Consider the following 24274-nt stretch of genomic DNA (forward strand, 5'->3'; position numbering starts at 1 on the left):
TCAAACATAATGTTTAAATTACATAAAATATTCACTTATTTGAGGGATATTACATAGTATTTAATTACTGTTTGATAAGGAGACAAAATTAAAATTTTTAAAAAATACATTTCACATTGTCATAAGATATTCTAACACATGCTTCAGGATCCTCACATACTGGCCACTGCGGTGAGGCATACACTAACTCCAATAACAATTAGAAAAATTGTAGGTCCTACCAACCCATCTCTTGTTCTCTTCTTGCCTTCCTTCTTGCTATGAAGTAGGGTGCATGTCACAAAGGGTCCAATGTTGGAAAAGACAAATAAATGAAAAACAACAATGTTTTGATCTAAAAATGTCCACAATTAAGGGGGAACATCTCTTAAGCTATTTGTAAATTGTAATAAAATACAAATAGCTCCCTGGGACATCCTAAGAGATAACAAGTGCTCTGCTGATACTTTAAAAATAGTGAATACTGGCCAGGCGTGGTGGCTCACACCTGTAATCCCAGCACTTTGGGAGGCTGAGGCAGGCGGATCATGAGGTCAAGACATCAAGACCATCCTGGCCAACATGGTAAAACCCTGTCTCTACTAAAAATACAAAAATTAGCTGGGTGTGGTGGTGGGCACCTGTAGTCCCAGCTGCTCGGGAGGCTGAGGCTAAAGAATTGCTTGAATCTGGGAGGCAGAGGGTGCAGTGAGCCAAGATCATGCCACCAAAGTAAATACTTTGTCTTCTGCATAGATTTTTCCTAATTTTTCTAACAAATTGGGTATTTTGTTATATTTAAAAAGTTAATAAGCCACTTTTTTCAAATACTATGTCCCCAGGATTTAATGAACACTGTGTGTCAGACCTATAGCTGAGTTTAAGTTCTAAATCTATACTTGAAATAAAATAAGCTCCTCTCTCCTCCAAACACTCTGGCAATAAACTAAAATCTGTGGAATTGAATATTATAAATCCTATCATACAGTCACATGGTTTTTAATCTTCTGAACTCTTCAGTAAACTCATTTGATCTGTAGTTGAGAACTCATTCCAGAATTTGGTGTAATCCTCTTCTCTCCTAGACATTTGGCAAGCTTGTCATAAAGGTCTTCAACATTCAAATTCTTCCTTTGAGACAACAATTATCCTGTCTTAAAAGCAGCACCATAGGTTTAGAAAACTACACAAAGGTCTAATCTTGCCTGTTAGCATTCACTAGCTTTTCTTCTTTAAAGCATGAAACAATTATTTTAAAGATCTTACAATGTGTTCTCTGTTTTGTCTAAAAATTTGAAATAAAAATCAACAAAACTGATTCCTTTCAAGACTAGATACTAGTACCCTGATATGGCTTGGCTCTGTGTCCCCAAGCAAATCTCATGTTAAACTGTAATCTCCAATGTTAGGGGAGGAACCTGGCAGGAGGTGATTGGGTCATGAGGGTGGTTTCTAATGGTTTAGCACCATCCCCCTAGTGCTGTCTTGTGAGTGAATTCTCACGAGATTAGGTTGTTTAAAGTGCACTTCCCCCTTCACACTCGCTCTCTCCTGCTGCCATGTGAAGATGTGCTTGCTTCCCCTTCTCCCTTCTGCCATGACTGGGAGTTTCCTGAGATGTCCCCAGCCATGCCTCCTGTACAGTCTGTGGAATTGTGAGTCAAATAAGCCTCTTTTCTTTATAAATTATCCAGTCTCGGGTAGTTCTTCATAGCAGTGTGAGAATAGACTAACGCAGATATCCGGCTCATACTTCCTCACCCCATCATCCCCCCAATCTGCCTTTATATAATAAATATCAATTGGCCCCAATGCACTGTTAATAGGACAATCCACTAGAATGGCTACAGTGAAATGAAATCAATGACAGGACAGTAATCATGTTCGTTTTTGGCAGGTGAGCACATCCTAAGAGATTCCTAAGGTAGTGGGTTGAGGCCCTCTAGTGGTGGTGCAGGGTGTTTTTTGGTCTTCAGAAGGTCATTTACCTGGTCTTAATTTTTTTTGTCTACAAAACATATTCATTTGTTACTCAGTCATTAAATAAACAATAATCACATGCTATAGGCCAGAGACTGTTCTAAGCAATGGTGGGAAAATAGAGGTTCAAAAAAGTCACGGTGCAGTGGTCAGACAGATGAGGAAAATAAGAGTCCAAAGCAATGTGCTATATCTGTAGGAGGTGTAACATAAATGGGAGGAAACCTCAAATGCTGAGAGCACTGGCAAAGGCTCTATAGGAGAAATGTTTGAGCTGAGTCATGAAGATACGGAGAAGCACATACAGGCCTATTGGAGAACATTTGCAAGTCATAGCATTTTTGAAACAGTAAGGGAAGATGTTGCGGGGAGTCAGGGACCCCGAAGGGAGGGACCAGCTGAATCCGCGGCAGAATATAACTTGTGAAGATTTCATGGACATTTATTAGTTCCCCAAATTAATACTTTTATAATTTCTTACACCTGTCTTTACTGTAATCTCTGAACATAAATTGTGAAGATTTCATGGACACTTATCACTTTCCCAATGAATACCCCTGTGATTTCCTATGCTTGTCTTTACTTTAATCTCTTAATCCCGTCATCTTTGTAAGCTGAGGAGGATGAATGTCGCCTCAGGACCCTGTGATTGTGTCAACTGCACAAATTGTTTGTAGAGCACGTGTGTTTGAATATGAAATCTGGGCATCTTTAAAAAAGAACCCGATAACAAACAGCGATGTTCAGGAAACAAGAGAGGTAACTTTGAACTGGCCGTCAGTGAGCCAGATGGAAACAGAGCTATATTCCTCCTCTTTCATAAGCAAATAGGAGAAATATCACTGAATTCTTTTTCTCAGCAAGGAACATCCCTGAGAAAGAGAATGTGCCCTGAAGGTAGGCCTACAGACGGCCCCTTTTTAAGGCATCCCATCTTTTATGGCCGAAGCCCATGGGATGAAATAAACCCCGGTCTACTATAGCGATCCCAGGCTTACTAGGATGGGAAAATTCCCACCTAGTAAATTTTGGTCAGACAGGTTGTCTGCTGTCAAACCCTGTTTCCTGATAAGATGTTATCAAAGACAATGCGTGCCCGAAACTTCATTAGCAATTTTAATTTCTCCTCATCTGGTGGTCCTGTGATCTCGCCCTGCCTCCATTTGCTTTGTGATATTTTATTACCTTGTGAAGTATGTGATCTCTGTGACCCACACCCTATTCCTGCACTCCCTCCCCTTTTGAAAATCGCTAATAAAAACTTGCTGGTTTTACAGCTAGGGGAACATCATGGATCCTGCGGACATGTGATGTCTCCCCCAGACACCCAGCTTTAAATTTCTCTCTCTTGTGCTCTTTCACTTTATTTCTCAACCCAGCCGAGACACTTAGGAAATAGAAAAGAACCCATGTTAAACATCGGAAGCGGGATCTCCCGATAGGAAGATTATTGATTACAAAAGAAGGAAGGGCATAGAGGAGGATAGGCCAAGGCAGGTAAAAGGCAAACCATGAAGGGCCCAGAATGGCATGTAGAGGATGTGGAATCCATCTGTCTTAAAGAAAAGAGAAGCAATTGAGGAATTTAAAATCAAATAGTTTTAAGCTGTTAGAGAATTCTAAGCCATCCAAGCCCACCTGGATGCTGTCATGATTTAGAGGTTTTACTCCACTTGGAGAAGGTAGAGGCAATGAGACCAGCTCTCAGATGACTTCAAATATATAGGTTCAAATTGACAAAGGTCTAAACTAAGGCAGTGACAGTGAAGACAGAGAGGATTTGTGGGCTGCAGCGATGTAGAAATGATATGATTTAGAGACTGTTTAGATGAGGAGGATGAAGAAGAAAAAAAATCTAGGATTATTTTTAGAGATTAGTTTTGGACATTATACTTTTGTGGTAACCAGGAGACTTCCACGTGGAAATACTAAAAAATAATGGGATGTACCAGCCTGGAATTCAGGAACAGTGTCTGAGTTGAAATAAAAAAACTGGTATTCATTAATCCATCCAGCATATAGGGGGCAGAAGAAAAGCTGTTAATAGAGACAAAAAGATGGCCCCAGGCATAGGAGAAAAAACCCAGTGTCGCTAAACCAAGAGAATAGGGAGTTTCAAGGAGAGAGCAGTCAATGCTATACATTCCTGTGTAGCAGTAAGGTAAGATGAAGCCTGAAAAGTGCTCAGGGAATCTGTGATGCAGAGATTGTTGGGACCACAGAGAGTGCAGTGTCAGTGGAGCAGCTTGGACACAAACCAGACTCTCATAGGCTGCAGAGTTACCAGAACTACAAGAAATTAAATTTTTTTTTTTTTTTTCTAGAAGCTCAGGGTAAAGGGTCCAGATAAACTAACTGGTTAGATGATCTTTATAGCACTTTTTACCAAACCATGAAATTATACTAACAAAGTAGTTTCATATCAAGAAAAGTGGAGATGCTTCCCCAGATGTCTGATTTTCTAACAGCCTGGATGTTAAGAAATCGAGAAGATAGAGTTCAGGTAGGTTCAGAACAGGATTCATCTGTCTGGACACTTGGCTTGGGATGTTTAAGCAGACACTACTGTTATTGCCATCTGTGTAATAAACAAGTGGGTGAGGTGTGTGGATGATTACCAGCCTCCCTCATCTCTTAGTTTGTGGTGATGATGGCGTTAGGAATATAGAGACTATGAACTACTCATCCAAATGCTGAAACCAGTCATTCTAAACAGTAGAAAGAAGGAAATCATTATCTACAGGGGAGTAAAATAATCCTTAGGTAAACACACAGAAATAAAGAGTGACTTTTTAGAGGGACAGTCATCGTATTGTTTACTCACAGGTGGTCCTGGGGGTCCTGGTTTTCCTGGAGGTCCTGTTTTCCCTCGTCTTCCCTTGAAACCAAAGAAGAACAGATGATAAATACTGTGACTCCATTACATTTTAATATCAAACAATATTAAATGGGAATAGTGAAGACATTAAAAATGAACAGAAAGTTAAGAAACAAAATTCCTCATAACTTTTAAACATCAATTAATTTTAAAAGTTGTGGGCCAATTTTTAAGAACCATATGAGAAGTATAGCACCTGAAATGAATAAATCTTAACTGTTATCAGCAGTCCTTTAAATGTTATCTACCTTGGTTCTTTAGCAAAGTAATATAAAATATATGAAAGATGGTCTAAGATGGGTATTTTATCTGATGATTCTGTGGTTTTGGATGCAATAACAAGTACATCTGTCATCTTAAGTTGGTGTTCTCCAAGAGGGGCCTGAACGGTAATTTTGTATGAGTTATTTGAGGGTGAGATTGGGTGTTAAACATGCATATTCCTGGACTTCATCCTAGACTTCATGGTTTAGAATCTCCGGGGTGGGAGCCACGAATCTGCATTTTTATGCTCACTAAAATTTGAAAAGCACTGCCCTAAGCCCTATTGTAATTACATATACTGTATGAAGCACATTAGCTCTTTTCTTCCCTGAAGGTGGTTAAGTTGTTTTTATAAGTGAACTAAAATGTATAATTCTTGCATGTTAATCTTCATTATTACAACCGAATATTAACTCTCTCAAGTTCACAACTAGCTAAATTCCAATCGCAAGATGTTGTGCTAACATCTCTTGTAGCCGTGAATCTAATAACATTTAAAAAGCATTTCATTAGATATTATAAAATTATTTTCTTAAACATTTTTTATTTTTTAAATTTTTAACAGAGGGAAGTAAGCTTAGGTATTGAAAGCATACATTTTGAATGAGAAGCATTTTATGAGCATATGTTTTCTAAATACGATCACTCTATTTCATTGTTACTAACAATTCTATTTGATTATCATATTGGTAAACTGTCAGTACATATTAAGGCTTATTGATAATTATAAAGTAAAAATATTAGGTTGATCTTTTCCATGCTTTTTTGGGGGAGAATTATAAATGTAGGCACAGAAAGGCCCATTTTATTCACCAATTTTCTTGCTCTGAAAATGTCAGGCAAAGTTGCCTGATTCCTCTGATTTTCATCTAGTCTTGGAGTGGGATAGGCGGTCTAAATGCCAGTTGAAACAGGAGAGTAAGTTTTCAAAGATCAACAAGCAAATACAATGCTGTGATTGGATGAGAAACGTGTCCATTGTTTCTGAAGGGAAATTAAGCTGATAACATCAAAGACTTCATATGAAAACAGCATCCTTGTCTATAAATAGCCCTAGTTAACATCTACAGAACAGATTTAAAATTTTTTTTAAATTAAAAACAGGCTGGGCACGGTGGCTCATGTCTGTAATCCCAGCACTTTGGGAGGCTGAGGCAGGCAGATCACCCGAGGTCAGGAGTTTGAGACCAGCCTGGCCAACATGGAGAAACCTTGGTTCTACTAAAAATACAAAAAGAATTAGCTAGTCATGGTGGTGTGTGCCTGTAATCCCAGCTACTTGGGAGGCTGAGGTAGGAGAATTGCTTAAACCTGGGAGGTGGAGGTTGCAGTGAGCCGAGATCACACCATTGCACTCCAGCCTGGGAGACAGAGACTGTCTCAAAAAAAAAAAAATTAAAAACATAAATATAATTATTAATAGTAGTGTTTTTCTCTTATCTCTCATTTTACAGATCTAAACCATGCAGTTCTTTTGGAGGATTGTAAGATTGAAATGACCATATAGTTTAATATTCTGTATACTTAAAACAAGTTATACACATGTATGCCATGTTCTAGTCTTGCAGTTTACATTTTCTGAAAATCAATATATTTGGTATTTTAGTAAATATAAGTAAATTAGCCTCTGAGGACTAATCAATGATAAAAAGTTTACTTAGAAGGTGGAAGCACTGTAATGTATTAATTCACAAGAATACAAAGAAACTAAATAAATGGTATCTAAGTAAGTGATTGGCTCTTTCTTTAAGCATACATTCGGTTGAGGTAAGTTAAAGCCATAGGATCAACTTTAGTTTACATTCTCCATTCTTCAAAGGAGACGTGTATTGATTTGAGCAGGAAGCGGGGAAAATGAGGCTATTGATTAACTTTTATCACAGAGTTAATGTTGAAACAAACCAAATGTCAGATATTGTAACATAACATTGGCACATGTTAAGATGAGGAGTAAAAAGCATCCAAGATTCAGGATATGGTGAGGGCAAGCACCAGATTCCTGCATATCACTGCTGACTTCAGCCAGCCTTGCCATTGTCAGAGTGTCAGTGTGTATGCTGGAAGAGGGCAGAGAGAAGGCTGATTTTGCTGAGTGGACATGCAGGTAAAATATTTGTGAGGGTTGTTAAGTAATTGGAACATATTGTGTGCACACAACTTTAGCCAGCACATATTTTCACATTAAACCTGGTTTCTAGGCTTGAACTTTCCGAAATCAGATTTGAACAATTTTTAAAGATGTGCTATACAAAGCAATGCAGTTACCTTTTTGTTAGGCTTACCACCAAATACATACAGGTTGATTATCATCTGTCCAAAAGTGGCTGGAACCAGAAGTGTTTTGGAATTTTTTTTATTTTGGAATATTTGCATATACATAATGAGATATCTTGGGGATGGGCCCCAAGTCTAAACATAAAATTCGTTTATGTTTCATATATACCTTATCTATATAGTCTGAAGGTAATTTTATGCACTATTTTAAATAATTTTTTGCATAAAATAAAATTGTGACTGTGTTTTGACTGCAACCTGTCATGTGAGGTCAGGTGTAGAATTTTCCACTTGTGGTGTCATGTTGTTGCTCAAAAGGTTTTGGATTTTGGAGCATTTCAGATTTCGAATTTTCAGATTAGGGATGCTCAATCTGTACTAGAAACAAGATTTACCTTGGGAGAAACTCTTGACACTAAAGTCTCAAGTATAAGTGACTTGTGGAGGACAGAGGAGAGGGGTGGACAGATGAGAAATGTGGGTGCAAGCTTTAGAGCATAAGAGAGTTATGGGTCCTGGTGGGGCACAATTTCTTTTTTTCTCAATTTTTTTTTTTAGAGACAGGGTCTCACTATGTTGCCCAGGCTGTCTTGAACTCCTGGACTGGAGTGATTCTCCAGCTCTGGCCTCCTCCCAGAGTGTTAGGATTACAGGTGTGAGAAATGGCACCTTTCTTAGGGGCCACAATTTCTATCAACATAATAGTCCATGCCTACTCCCAGACATCACTGTTCTTCTTTCCGAGGAGCCCTAGGAATGAACTCCCTTGTCTTGTTTCCCTTCTTCAAGGCCCCAAGCTGCACCGAATACAGCCGCACAGTCTCCTGTTCCTCTGAAGGATCATCTGTCTTCCACTTAAAAGCATTAGGGAAAGGCAAAGCCTACCTAAGCGCTAACAACACTCTTTGGTCTTGGCCACAGAAGCAAGATACTGAAGGGAACGTCATTGTCTGAAAAGTGTCGCAATAAGATGCACACATTGTGCCACCACTGTGGCTCTAAGGCCTGCCACCTTCAGAAGTCACCCTGTGGCAAATGTGGCACCCTGCTAAGCACAAGAGGAAGTATAACTGAAGCGCCAAGGCTTAAAGATGAAATACTACCAGGACTGGTCGAGCGAGGCACCTGAACATTGTATACCGCAGATTCAGGCATGGATTCTGAGGAGGAAAAATGTCTAAACCCAAGGGGGCAGCTGCTGTAGCATCCAGTTTATCTTAAGAATTTCAATGATTAGTCACACAATAAATGTTCCGGTTTTTAAAAAAGGAGCTAACAGTAGATTTTTGGTAGGGTGAATTTTACTACTTAAGCTAGTACATTTTGGGGGAATATTTTATGAATAATTATGCCAAGAAAACAGGCATAAACCACAACTCCCTTCCTAGGACTAAAATCAGATTCCACCACTTTTCAGAGGAAAGTCTAATCTGTGAATCTTTGTTCATACGAAAGAAAGACATAAAGTGTCTCCAATTCTTCCTGTGGTGCAAGAAATCAATGATGAACCATTACGTATACAAGATATCCTAATTAGTGGACAGAATACGTCGCACGAAGCCGGGCGAGGTGGCGGGCGCCTGTAGTCCCAGCTACTCGGGAGGCTGAGGCAGGAGAATGGCATAAACCCGGGAGGCGGAGCTTGCAGTGAGCTGAGATCCGGCCACTGCACTCCAGCCTGGGCGACAGAGCGAGACTCCGTCTCAAAAAAAAAAAAAAAAAAAAAAGAAAAAAGAAAAAGAAAAGAAAAAGAAAAGAAAAAGCATTCTTTGTGTGGATGAGGATACCTGGGGCCAGGGCCTGCGGAGGTTGATAGCAGGCCCAGGAAGAAGGCTCCCGATGCCAATGGGAGGAATGTTTGCACGTTTGCTTTCACTTCGATCTCTGGCTGTTTTGCTCCATTCATTACAGGGCTCTGTCTAGACCCAAAAGTGAGACAAAAGGTGGGGACTTGGGTGTGGGTGGAGGGAAAATCCTGGAGATAAGTCAGATATCTGCTGAGCTGGAAGAGGTCTTCCTGGTTAGGGTGGCTATTCTCAGGTGGCCATTTGTTCAGAAGCAACTCTGATAAATGAGTGTTTGGGTGAACTTTCAGATGGATAGAGATCTAGTGTTTTAGCATTATTATAACTGGGCTAATCCAGCATTTTCCTGAAAACTGTGGTATAAAGTGCAAAACACAGATTTACTCTATCAAGTTGCCCTGGAAACCTGAAAGTGCTCAATATGTCAGTTTTCTGTTTGGCAACTGTGTGGAAATTATTAGACAACACTTTAGATATCTGCCTAATGATCTAAACCTAGGACTGCTCAAATGTGACCATGCATGAATGTCACCTGGAGGGCTGTTTAAAATAGATTGCTGTGCCTCACTCGCAGAATTTTTTTTTTTTTTTTTTGAGACAGGATCCATGCTGGTCTCAAACAATCCTCCTCAGGATCAAGAGGTGGAAGTAACCCAAATGTCCATCAGTGGATGAATGGATAAACAAAATGAGGTACATACATATAATGGAATATTTTCAGCCTTAAAAAGGAAGCTAATCCTGGCCCATCCAACAACATGGATGAACCTCAAGGACATTATACCAAGTGAAATAAATCAGTCATAGGAAACCTCAGGAGGATCATTTGAGCCCAGGAGTTCAAGACCAGCATGGATCCTGTCTCAATAAAAAAGAGCTTAAAAAAGTTCTTTTTTAAACTTGATGCTTCTAGGATGACTTGCAGTGTGAGAGAACATTTATCTTAAATTACACTTTTGATTTATAAACACCTGGCCCTCTTAGGAGCACTAAGAAGGGAAGAATGCAAATAATGGACTATTGGTGCTTATTTGACAGATGGTTTTTGTTGTTGATGAGGATGATGATCATGAAGATGAAGTTAGAGTAGTAATTGGACTTAAAGGATGGTATGCAGACCCCAAACCCACTAATGAAACATGTATTTAAGTACTCTCTCTAAACTGTCAGGTCATGATAACACAGCTAGCCCCTCTCCTGAGTAGCTGGGATTACAGGAGTGTGCTACCTGCTTGGCTATTCAGAGTTCTGGATTCAGTAGGTTTGGGGTGAGAGCTGAGAATCTGCATTTCTACCAAGTTTGCAGTAATGCTGATGCTACTGGTCTGGGGACCATGTTATGAGAACCACTACTCTAAAACTAAAGCTCTTATTTCATATTTAAAGTCAGGCAATCTTGTAGAGCACCTTATATCTTGTAAGTCTATATCTTGTAGCTCAGAATAAAAGAGTTCAATTTGTTTTGTGATTATGTGGAACTTTGAGAATAAAATGCTCATTGTCAAGTTCAAGAGCACCTGGACTGGAAAATCTCTTGCCCCATTTTTTCTCTTATAGAATCTTTTTGTGCTAAGATTTCATTGATGTAAAATGGTACTTACACTTTGCAACAACTTTGTTAAAGGAATAAAAAGATCACTTGTAAAATTCCTACTGCATACACCCAGTAGGATGGCTACTAACAACAAATCTGAAAGCAAGCATTGGCGAGGACATGGGGAAATTGGAACACTTGTGCAAGGTTGATGGGATTGTAAAATTGTAATTCTAGCACTTTCGGAGGCTGAGAAGGGTGGACTGCTTGAGGCCAGAAGTTTGAGACCAGCCTGGGCACCATGGCAAAACCCCATTTCTAAAAAAAAAAAATACAAAAATTAGCTGGGCATGGTGTCATATGGCATATGCCTGTAGTCCCAACTACTGAGGAGGCTGAGGTGGGAGGATTACTACGACCCAGGAGGTGGAGGGTGCAGTGAGCCAAGATGGCACCACTGCACTCATGCCTGGGTGACAGAGTGAGACCCTGTCTCAAAAAAAAAAATAGAGTTACAATATGATCTAGCAATCCCATTTCTGGTTATATACTCCAAGAATTGGAAACAGTTTTAAGAAGAGATATTTACACACCCATGTTCATAGCAGTATTATTCTAAATAGACAAGAGGTGGAACTAACCCAAATGTCAACCAACAGATGAATGGATAAATAAAATGTTGTACAAACATATAATGGAACATTTTTAGCCTAAAAAGGGAAGAAAATCCTGTCACATGCAACAACATGGAGGAAACTTGAGGACATTATACTAAGTGAAATAAGCCAGTCACAGAAAACCAAATACTCTATGATTCCAATTATATGAAGTATCTAAAGAAGCCAAATTCATAGGACAGAAAATAGAATGGGGATTACCAGTGATTGAAGAAAAGGAAGAGGAAAAAAAAAAAAAAGGAGTTGTTTAAGGTTTATAGAGTTTCAGTTTTGCACAATGAAAATGTTCTAGAGATCCGTTTCACAACAATGTGAATATACTTGACACTAGTGAACTGTATACTTAAAAGTGGTAAGGATGGTAAATTTTATGTTATATATTTTTTACCACAACTTAAAAGAAAACAACTATTTTTACCAAAATGTCCAGTACATGGTAGTTCTAATAAGTATTAGTTCCTTTCCTCACTGCCTTTCCACTACCCTCTCTCCAATTCTCCATTTTTTATATAAAAATGTTGGATAATGTCTCTAAGAAAACCTCCAAAATATGTTGTGTGCATCCTTTAGAAAAGTGTAATCACCTTTTAACTGTGGATATGAGTTTGTTTAAAAATCTAAAATAACAATCAAGATACCCATTAGAGGTAGAAATTTAAAAAAATGTGGCTTATGCATAAAATGGAAAAGTATCTATTTGACAGCAAAGAAAATGAATGAAATTGAACTACATGCAACAACATAAATGTTTCTTATATGGCCGGCGCGGTGGCTCAAGCCTGTAATCCCAGCACTTTGGGAGGCCGAGATGGGCGGATCACGAGGTCAGGAGATCGAGACCATCCTGGCTAACACGGTGAAACCCCGTCTCTACTATATATACAAAAACTAGCCAGGCGAGGTGGCAGGCGCCTGTAGTCCCAGCTACTAGGGAGGCTGAGGCAGGAGAATGGGGTAAACCCGGGAGGCGGAGCTTGCAGTGAGCTGAGATCTGGCCACTGCACTCCAGCCTGGGCAACAGAGTGAGACTCCGTCTCAAAAAAAAAATGTTTATTATAAACATAATGTTGATCAAATCACACAAAGAACGTTAGGCGAAACTAATCTATCCTATTAGAAGTCATAACGGGTTACCTACCTGGGAGTGGAAAGTGAAAGAAAGCATGAGAGGAGTTTCTTAGGGTTATGATGTTCTGCTGCTTGAACTACGTGGTGGTTGCATAAGTATGTTCATTTTACGAAAAAGCATCAAGCTGTACCCTTATGACATACACATTTTTCTGAATGTACATTAAATTTCAATGTAACTTTAAAAAATGAAACCAGGAGATTCCCACAATGGAATGATTTTATTTGCATGATCTAAACCTTGATTCCACTGCATTTTCTGTGCACAAGGACACAGAGGGTCACTATTAATAGCAAGAAAAAAAGAGACAAGGCTATTTAAATAAATGACATCTACAAATTTTCAACAGTAAAAATAACCTAATGCTTCCAGGATGACTTGCATTGCAAGAAAACATGTATCTTAAATTAGACACTTGATTTATAAACATTTGACCCTCTTAGGAGCATTAAGTAGGGAAGAATGCAAATAATGGACTATTGGTATTCATTTGACAGATGGTTTTTGTTGTTGATGAGGATGATGATGAAGATGAGGTTACAGTATTAATTGGACTTAAAGGATGGCACACAGGCCCCAAACCCACAAAATGAAACATATGTCTAAGTACTCTCTCTAAACTGTTAGGTCACGGTAATTCAGCTGACTCCCTCTCAAACATTCCCGTTTCCATAAGTGTATTTTGCACTCTTAGGCATCAGCTCAGCCTGAACAAGGTATCAAGGAAATGTCAAGAAAGAGGAGACAGGGCCTTGACTGGCACACACAACTGTGAATGAGGTGTTAATTACACAGGAAAACATTACAGACTATCTGGGAAGTTAGTTTTCTTTTTTTACTTTGTGAACGGAAATAAGATTTATGTCTGATGTAAAGAATTACATTTTGAACTCAAGGATATGTGTAAAAATGAGAATGGAATACTTACAAGAGGAGTGCATAATATTTTAAGTACATTTTATTTCTTACTAGATTTTAAAAATGTATCTATGACAGTAACAACACTAGTCATAAAGGTCTCATTACTTCAGGGATCAGACAAGTGACTCTCGTAAGGACATGAGAAGAAAATGCAATTCAGCATGAACAAATGACTTGAAATAGGTTCAGAGCTGAGGAAAGATGCACATCATTGAGGTTGGGATCTTAACATTTTAAAATTATTTAATTCCACTATTTGCTCATCTCTCTGCCCCTTTCCTTTTTATTCCCCCTTGGATGGACTCTATCTGTAACTAATGTGGCTTTTCAAAACAAGTTAGAGGTTGTGACATCATTATCTAAACCTCTTGAGCTACAATTCAGTAAATGATAATCTGAATAAATGATTTGTTAAAACATTAAAACAGGATTAGCATTTCCTTGATGTGGGTATCCTGGTCATTCACAATTTAGGTTATTTTGCTGTTATAATTTTTGAGCTTCTCTTCTTCTCACTACCAAGTCAGATTCTGTAAATGTCCCATTTACTTGTTGCTTTTCCCTTTGGAATGTGGATCTTCCTAGTTCTTTTCTGCTTGCCAGATTTCTGCTTGCCCTCACGTCTCTCTACCCTGATTCTGAGGCCAACACAACCCTTCCATTTAGATTTGTTGGAATGCCTAACTGCCTTGCCAAACCACTGACTCTCTAAGGCCCGAATTCTGACTCTGTTTTCTAGGTCTGTCATTGCCAATATTTGCCAAGCCACTTGATGCGTCTCAGTATCATGGGTGGGGCAGTGGTAGGGTATGACTAAACAATTTCCTGAATATACTGTGATATATTTTAACATCTTTGTGCCACATGAAGCTGGTGGAAGTTGGAAGTTCATTGTGAAAACTTTCTTTCCTCCATATTTGGATGTTCACAAGCAGCACACTCCCAGACTGGATAAGGGGAATTTGGCCTTTATATACACTGCCTTCCTGTCTGAGAATTATGCCACCAGGCTTCCACATCTCTAAAACATTCCACTTTCACAATACCTCATAAATTAAGACTTTTCTCCTTCACTTTTATTATGGGAACTGTTATATTTGTAAGTTTGGAGTCGACAAAATTGACATGCAGAGGGACAAATAATGCATATAAAATGATAAGTCTTATTTAATAGAAATGTTAAAATAAAAACAATGTAGTGAAGTTCATCTACAAATTGCAGACAGGTCAGAGGCTAGGCCAGTGAAACAGGAACAAGCTCAGCATTACCAGTGAGCAATGGAACAAATAATCATTAGTAATATTTTATATCTTGATTTCAATTAAGGTAAAGTGACAGGACATAGTTTTGGTATTTCTAGTTACATAATCTAAAAGACATACTCAAGGGGTAGAATTTTAGCGCTATATTTTCAATGTCTAGGATTGAATTGACTAGTACAAAATAAGTTCACAGAACTATAATCAATAACTGTCTGACAAATGAAGAGAATTCTAGAGGATCAGTGAGATGGAACTATAAAGATCACCCAATTTTGAAATGGAAAAATTTTCCTTATGCAATTCTCAACTAATTGAAGTGAATTTAATGGATTAAATTGCATTTTGATACTTAAGTGCTGATTTCAGGAAAAAACCCTATCAAAAAGATGTGAGTAAATTTTATCTGGCAGAAATTTACTGTCTGTTTTACCTGCTGTGTTGGGGAAAACAGATTAAGATGATTAAGACCTAGATTTGCCTTCATGGTAGAAGAGAAGGGACAATTATTCACAACAGGTATTTAGACAGACTTGTTCATTTGGTTATAGATGATCTCAGCACTTCCAGTTTCCCTTTGGAGTGGAGGGATCACGGGGATAGGAGGAAAATGTGGGTAGAAAAAGTCATCTACACAACTTCAGCAACAACCTGGGACATTATACCCCCTGAAAAGTCCTCAAACAGGGATAGCTTTCCCTGGATGCACCTGCAGTAACCTGTCTTAGACGTGTGTGTGCTCTTTGGTTCTCTTCTCTTCTGATACTTATCCTCAACCTTTAGATCAAGTGTATTCAGAAGGCATTTCCCAGCTCACCACTTCTTTTTCGTGCATGATAGATTTAAATATTGGGAAAATGTATTGATGACCTTTAAAAACTGAACACTTAGGACATACTATTGTACAAAACTGAGAGTATTTTTCTTTATTTGAATACTACTTTTCGCTTCCTTAAACTTAACATCCAATGTCATTTGAAGCTGTAACTGGGTAAAAGTAATTCAAAGTCCGTCCTTTACAATCTACCTTCTCTCAGCTCCCATCAGATTCAACATTTCCCAAAACAAGGTTAAGGTTTCCTGGGAAAGCTGGTGACCCAGTTGGTCCTGTCAACAGCAATTTTTGGTCAGTTGCCAGATTCTCTTTATGTTCTTTGACTTTTTCTCTGTTCACCTCTAGGGAAGTATCCTATAGGCAGAAACCCTAAATACATCTTGTTCCCCCGATTCTTGCTACATCTAGTACATATGCATTTACATTTACAAAACTCACATAACCAGTTCAGCTTTCTCAACTAATAAATTTTCCATTACGACTTTTAAACTCTTTATTTGCTCACCTGCTGGCTTTTCACTGTGTTTGTATAGGATATTTTCCCCGCTTTCAGTGGGCACGTGCCCAGAATTGTTCATAAATTAATTCAAGAAGCATTTATGAAGTCCCTATTGTGGGTTAGATGCTTTACTATGCTCTGGAAATACCTTGAATTCTGTCTCCATAGAGCTTATATACCAGTGGGGACAATAATAGTAACAGATGCCAAATATCATTCAAAGAAACTTACACATATTGTTCATTTAATCCTCAAAATATATTTGAGGTATTCCCATTTTAAGGAAGAGGCAAATTAGTGACAACATAACTTGCCCAACGTTATGGGACTAGTAAATAGCAGAGTTAAGACTTGAATCCAGGCAACTTGGCTGTATCATCTGTGACCATTACCACTATGCTATACTTATTGCATCTCTAAGAACTAAACAAATAAAGATATGAATTTTGGATAGACATAGGAAATATAGAAAAATAAAGCAGGTTAAGGGAACGCAGAGTTATACAGGAAGGTGTGCTCTTTTAGATAGAAAAATCAGAGAAGGCCTCAGCAGAAACCTGAACCAAGTGAGTCCACGGATCATGCAAGGTCTGAGAAAGAGCATCCAGTAGAGGGAACAGCAAGAACAAATTCTTCAAGGAAAAGCAAGAAACACAGGTTGCTAGAGAAGAGCAAGCGTGTGGTTGGGTGGCAGGCAGGCCACATTAGGCTGGGCCTTGTAGATTATGGTGAGCGCTCTGAGTTTCATTACTGTGATTGTGATGGGAAGCCATTAGGAGTTTTGTCTTAAAAAGGTCATATTATATAGGTTGGTATAAGCACCTGCTTAGGTAGAGAATAGCCCAGAAGGTAAAATTGGCACCAAATTCATCATTTAATACAGAAGCTCAATAGAACTAATTTTAGGTTATCTGTTTTAGATTGCTTATAACACTTTCTTAAATGTGTGTAGAGTTATTATATGTACAGTCATCTCTTGGTATCTGTGAGAGATTTGTTCCAGATCCCCACTGTCCAATACCAAAATCCATAGCCATTCAAGTCTCTTATATAAAATGGTATAGAATCTGCATACACCCTCTCATATACATTAAATCACCATTAGGTTACTTACAACACCTATAATGAAAATGCCATGTAAATAGTTGTTATATTGTAATGTTTGGGGAATGATGACCAAAAACAGTCTGTACATGTTCAGTAAGATGTAACCACATTTTCTTTTCAAATATTTTCAATCCATACTTGGTTGAATACTTGGTTGAATCTGCAGATGTGAAACCCACAGATACAAACAGCTGACCATAAAACATTTCCATTTCCAAGTGCAAATCTTTTTTTTTTTTTGAGATAGAGTCTTGCTCTGTCACCCAGGCTGAAGTGCAGTGGTGTGATCATCGCACACTGCAGCCTCAACCTCCTGGGCTTAAGTATCCTCCTGCCTCAGTCTCCCAAGTAGCTGGGACTACAGGTATGTGCCACCATACCTAGCAAATTTTTAATTTTTTTGTAGAGATGGGTGTCTCTAGGTTGCCCAGGCTACAAAATATTTTTAACCTTACATTAACATTTTATGTTACTGAATATAATATCTATTATTCTCTGATATTTACCCAGCCCATTGTTTTTGACTGGGAAAAAAAGACATACAGTATAAGGAAGTGAGATCTATTTCATCCTTCATTATAAACTATAGTTTTTAAAACAGAGAAGGCTGCATTGTGTAAGTAATCCTACAAGACTTATAAAAGGATATTAATAATTTAATGAACTTGTACTCAAGGGAGAAAAGTGTTCTTGAAACATGTCAGGATGAATTTTCAAGGGAAAGGCCTAATTAGCAGTGTCTGAAGCATATGTCATCACATTTAGAAAACACGAACTGGTCCCTGTGGACAGAATGGCAAGTTGGATTTTGAAGAATTAACTACTCCAGTTAATATGTATGATTAACAAGCAATATGTCAGTTGGCTGGCCTAACTGAAGTGAAAGACCTTGTAGGAGAAACAAGGATGTTTAAACTCATCCACAGAAATATGCAAATTTAGTTTATTGTCTCATTTATATTATGATCAACCAATAACTTAGAGATCTTGTGGGAAATAATGCCATAGTTTGGGCTCTTTTAAAATATAGAATCAAAGCTACGAAGATGCCCTAAAAAAATACATGCCTAACAGTCCCATTGACTTTGCAAATGAGAGCCTTTAGGGGTTAATGAAAGAAGAAAAGCCCTTATCTTGGATCATGGCTGACAAACCAACAACTGACGAAAAAAGTATACATTTAAGTAAGGTTATATCTATCTTTTTCTTACACATAATAAAGTATTTTTACCAGATGATTATTTGGAAAAAGTCAAATTGAAGAAACATGATTTAAATCCATTCAAAAGAGAAAACACATGTAGGCAAAATCTATTTGATGTCAAGATCTCCAGAGGCAAAGAGAAAAAGCCAGTCACTTGTCTATGGGATTCTAAACATAAAATTACATGGCAATATTCACACGATCATTTAGATGTTTGAGCTCCTAAAGACAAACTCTTAATTTAAATCTTTCAAAATCAACAATAACTAAAACTACAGGAGCTAATGTTGGAAACAATCAAAGTTACAGATTTGTTTACTACTTTAATGAGAAATCAACTGCCACTTAGGAACACAAAAGAGTGGGAAAAATAAAGGTAGTCTTGTATCAATGATAAGCATTTGTACATTTATTAAGTGTTTACTATATCCTGGATATTGGAGAGTAAAGAGAAAATTATATACAGATCTTGCCGTTGAGGAGCTCATAGTCTGGTACTAGAATATTTCTCTTCTTTCCTCAATATAAGTTTTGTTCTGCACACACACAAAAAAAGGCTATTTAAAGAGATCCACAAAAGAGAATAGTAGTTCACCAGTATTTTCAAGAATTATAAATCTGCATTAAACGTGGACATGAGTGGCTTTGGACAATTGGAGTAGCAATATTTCTATTTTGGCATACTTTGAATACTTGTTGCCCATAGTCATGTTTTATATTTTAGAAGGGTGCAGATTATATTGAGGTGATACAGATTCTAACTCATATATTTATGAAAAAAATTGATCATTGACTTAAAAATAAAAAGCAGGATAGAAGAAAAATGTGCATTGTATGAGAAGCCAGAGACCTGACCACTAGTACATCCCCTTTTATTTATTAATTAAGTGAATCTGAACAAATCACATAATCTCTCAGCCTGAGCAGCTTCTACCTTAGGAAAAAAAAGGAATAAAAATATACCTGCCTAAAGATAGTGGGCTAGAATGAATTCTCTGTAAAGGTCTACCCAGGCTTCTGTGCAGAAGGTCCCAAGCATTCCCAGAGGAATTGAACTGCCTAGAGCCATGGAGAAGGTGGCCGAACACATTGAGATGTAGAGCCAGTGATCAATTACATTCTTGGCAATATCTAAGAAAAATATACCCCAAATCCTCAGTCTGAAATTTAATGTTATTGGGGCCATCCTACTGGCCTGAAATAAAACCTTACATAGCAGGCGCTCTCTAGTGCTGACACTAGTGTGTCATCATGGATAACTTATGGGACAGATGTGTCACAGAAATGTTTTTCAAATGGTGGCAACATATAGTCACCAGTTATCTTGCTCTCTTTCCCTGGTAGCACTGGTAAGAACTGGCAGTATGGTGATCCTTACCATTGCTGGCAAGGTTAGAACTGAAGTTTTCAGACTTGAATAACATTTGACCTAAGGAGGCAGTATCTATAGCTTTGGCCTCTGTTTCTAAATGAAATGAATATTCTAGATTTTACAACAGACAAATGAGGGCCCTTACTCAGAGTAAAAGCTGAACTCCTTACAATGAATGAATGGTTGTGCTCTGCCTTTCTATGTGGACTCTCTTACCTCCTCTTACCTTCCTTCACCATTCTAGCCATACCGACCTCTTAAAGTTCCTTGAAATTTCTGCCTCAGACCTTTGCACCTGTTGCTTCCCCTACCTAGAAAGAGCTTCCCTCAGCTTTCCACATGGCCCTCATCTATTTTAGATCTTTGTTCCATGTTCAGCTTGGCAGCAAGGCTTTCTCTGACTTCCACACAACACTGCACATCCCCTTCCTCTGCTTTCTTAATCTTGGTTGCATGTCTCACCATTAACCACACTAAAACTTATTTATTTTGTGACCATCTGTCTCCATAATAGAATGTAAGTTCCAAGAGGGTAGAGGTTTTTGTCTATTATAGGTGTTACTAAACTTTTCCTGTAAAAAGTAAGAAATATTTAAAGTAAATATTTTAGGCTTTGTGAGACATATAGTCTTTGTCACAACTACTCACCTCTGCTGTTGTAAGCCCCCAAAGTCAGTATGTAAGCAAATGGGCATGAATGTGTTCCAATAAAACTTTATTTTAAAAAAACACATGGTACACCAGATTTGGCCTAAGGGCTGTAGTCTGCTGATTCCCAGTCTATTGTGTTCATTGGTTTATCCCCTGCCTACAGCAGTTTCTGGAAAACAATAGGTATTCCATAAATATTTGTTCTTGTTTTTGGACTGAGCTAACAATGAAACTGGAAGTAAATGTAACTTTTTGAAAGGTACTAGACAAATGAGGAGTTTGTGCTAATGAGAAAAACAGTGTAATTGCATTCATTACTATACTTTTAGATGGGCATCAATACCAAAACTGTGAGACTAATTATGCCTTGAAAGTTCTTTAAGATCTGGTGATGTTTTTGTTTTTACTTTTGTTATTGCTGTAGATAACATGAGATAAAACCTTTGTAAATAGTTTGAAATTATTTTGTTGAGATATTTTTAAAATGCAGATATGTAGAAAGAGTAACATAACAAATGATTATTTTCCCACAGCACATCATTAACAACTAGTCATAGTTTGAAATATTTTCTTCAAGATTTTTTTAACCAAAAAAAATCATAGATTAAATGGAAATACTTTTTGACCATCTGTAGTCCTTTTTCCCTCACCTTCCTCTTGGGATAACTACTCTCACGAGTTTATGTTATCTTTCTGTTTCATGTATTCTTAAAGAAGAAATATACATACAAATGTATTTTTTCTTGTATTCAATATTATTGTTTTTAAGATTTATCCTTGGTGTGTGTGTGTCGAAGGGGTGGGGCTGGGGTGTGTGTAGTTTATTATATCTAACTGCTGTGAATGCTGAATTCTGCTGTGGATAGGTAACATTTCCAAGTGGAAATATTTCTAGAGTAGCAAAATATAGAAATACAAAAAGCATAGGGCCATTTATTATATTATAGAGCAAAGCCTCAATTAGTTTTTGATGTTGTACCTACTGGGGTCTAGTGTTTCTCAAGTCTTTCACCCCAGAAAAGAACTAACTGTCCAAGGAATCTAGCAGTTTAACATCATTTTATTTTTCTCTGATAGAAAAACCTTATCCCACAAATGTCAGTTCAGTTATTAATACATCGTGAGTGTTGCAATAGCATAACTCACTTTCAGCATTTCAATTTATCCAGCTGAATTTAAAAATACAAATTGGGTATCATATGGGACTTTTCTCTAATAGCACAATAACATTTTTAAATGGAGTTTAAGATGTAAACTGAGCAAGCTGAAATTAAATTTGGGTCTACTGATCCAGGTATCAGTTTCTTAGAGCTTTGAAATAGAGTACATGTTTTCAAGAGATTAGATATATGGTGACCTTAAAAAAGCCTTTTGCCGTATTCCATAACATCAAGGAATGGAAGGAAAAAGAATAAAGAATCCTTATGAAACATTTGCAGTCCACAAAACATTTCAAATAGTGCCGTGTCAACCTATGTTATAAATAGTTTAGTCCTGATATTCAGCTGGTTTTATAAGCATCTATGTGATGACAAAGAGAAAAAATTCAAAACTGTTCTAGAATATCATTAGAAGTACAAACACTTTAAAGAAACCAGTTGTAGCAAAAGTTTACTTATCCAGCACTTTACTAAATGGAAAAGTCTACTAACTGGCACTTCCAAGCTTCTATAGGATAGTGTTAACTGGCTGAATGACTTAGGAGACGGGGCTCCAGTTAGCAGATACAGTGCTTTCCTTATCAGCTGCAGCTCTACACTGAGGTACAGTGTTAGTAGTTAGCAGGGCACAGGCTGGATTTCACCCAAACACCCATTGGCTAGTCACACTCCTTCCCGGGGAACTGTGCTAAGAACAAATCCAGAGAAGTCTTCGGATTCCAAAAGAAGCATTAAATCTTTTCCACGGTTTTATTGCTAGAGGATTTTATTATGTTCAAATATTTAGAAATTAATATTGTAACTATGATACAATAATTAGCAATTATTGAATACCTAGCATGTGATAGGCCCTGTATTGGCTACTTTGCACATGTATTTTTCTGATCATCACTTCGGGCTAGGTACCATCAGTATTATTTCGCTTGTAAAACTGAAGAACTGAGACTCAGAGAAGCTAAGTAGTATTCCCTGGATCATACAGGCAGGGCTCACCCAGGAGTCTGCAAGAGCCCAGAATTAATGCCTTTTGAGACTTGACTTTGGTGAGGTTATACAGAGGGTTACATTTTATTAATAAAATATTTAATGAACCAGATATCCATATGAGACATAAACTAATCCAACAATGAACAGCCCTCCTTATAGAAGTAAGGTCTGTGGGTTGGTTGGCTTCACCAAAGCCACTCTACAGCAGAGGGAGCATCTCCACCCACCACCTAGCATTCATGTGCACAAGCTGTACATCTGGAAGAGAAGGAAAATCAAAGGGGAATGAATCAAGGCAGCCTCCAGACAGAAAAGGGGCTGAGCAGAGGCAAAGAGGCAGAGAAACTTCTGTGTCAGTATCAGGCTGGTCTCCGACGACACAGATTTTCCTCTACATTGGTTAAACCATTTTGTATATTCTATTGTATTCTGGCCATTTATTAATATTTCTAAGAAAATTTGATTGTGACCCACTAAGTTGATTTTTGACTTGCTCATGGATCACAACTCAAGGGTTGAAAAATATGGCTATTGAGGGAGCAGAATTTGGCAATAGACTTGTACGTGACTACCAATTTCTTGCTTCGTGGCTCTGAACAAGTCACATTAACTTCTTTAAGTCTTGGTGTCCTCGTCCCAGTCAACATTAAGTCTAAACTTGACCCTAAAGTTAGTTATCTTCACAAACCCTTACCTGGATTATCTTAAATGGTTTCTGTTTGTTTGGCTGTCTATACACCTAAGTCTATCAAATAACTGTCCGTTTTGCTAAACTTTAGGGTGTTTTAGCTGTAAGTGGTCATACAATAAATTATCTGTTTTAATCCTTTGTGTAAAAGGGATCTTCTAATTTTAAAAAGGTAAATTGGACTATTCTTCACAAATTATCCATTAACTTTCATTTTATGTTTTTTCCAGGGGGAAAAAAGTAGAAAGAGTTGAGGGAGGAAACTGCTCTTTCCTCTTACAATACTCCTTCAGAAATTCTATTTATATAATCAGTTTTAGCCCTACTGGTTGTCTTGCCCTGCATATAGACTGCAGCAGAAGTAGTCCAGGTGGCCAGGAATAAAACAGAACATACAGTGAAACATGTTATCCTTGTTTATATGGAATATGGCTGCCTGGGTTCTAAGTCCTGGTAACATATGTTGCATAGCTGAGAATTCATTGTATATTTTGCTGGTTAATTTTCAGAGTCGACCTGGCTAAGTGCACATTTCTCTTAATTACTACAAGGTTAAACTGTTTTAAAAAGCTTAACTAATCATACTTCAGTAAAAGGAATTCCTTCTGCTGGTGATAAAGTTTTTATTGTTACAGTTTTAGCCTACAATCAATGCAACCTACTAAATCAGCATTTCTCTAATTCTATGGGAAAGGACTGGTTTTTAAACTATCCAATCTGTCATGAATCAGTTCCTTTATAAAATATTACAAAGCTGAATTGCTAGAAAAAAATGAAATAAACACATATGAAGTATAAGTTCCAGGGTATATTACTGAATTGAACAAACAAAAAATTATACTTAAAAGATATAATTTAAAAAATTAGGGAAAAATGAAAAAAAATTACTAAACTGTACACATTATTTAAATTGTGTATAAGGCACATAAAGATTCCCTATGGCACTCATTAACTTTTTGTCATTTTGTAATTACAATGAAACAAAAAATCATGATTGAAATAGCGATTCCCCATACTAAGTACCTATATGCACTCTTTGAAGAAATAAACACTATTATACAGTTTTTAAT

At 37.6% G+C, this 24274-nt stretch overlaps 1 protein-coding gene across 2 annotated transcripts in view; it reads right to left on the reverse strand.

Annotated features, from left to right (window-relative positions):
* COL19A1 (collagen type XIX alpha 1 chain) overlaps nucleotides 1-24274 on the reverse strand; it is a 341119-nt gene that overhangs the window by 115322 nt on the left and 201523 nt on the right. For both annotated transcript variants that reach the window (XM_023230284.2, XM_023230285.1), the window contains exon 16: nucleotides 4784-4837. In XM_023230284.2, the coding sequence (XP_023086052.1) occupies nucleotides 4784-4837 (54 nt within the window). The remainder of the gene's footprint in view (nucleotides 1-4783; nucleotides 4838-24274) is intronic.

Source organism: Piliocolobus tephrosceles, chromosome 5, assembly GCF_002776525.5.
Source record: "Piliocolobus tephrosceles isolate RC106 chromosome 5, ASM277652v3, whole genome shotgun sequence".
In the NCBI taxonomy this organism is placed as follows: domain Eukaryota; kingdom Metazoa; phylum Chordata; class Mammalia; order Primates; family Cercopithecidae; genus Piliocolobus; species Piliocolobus tephrosceles.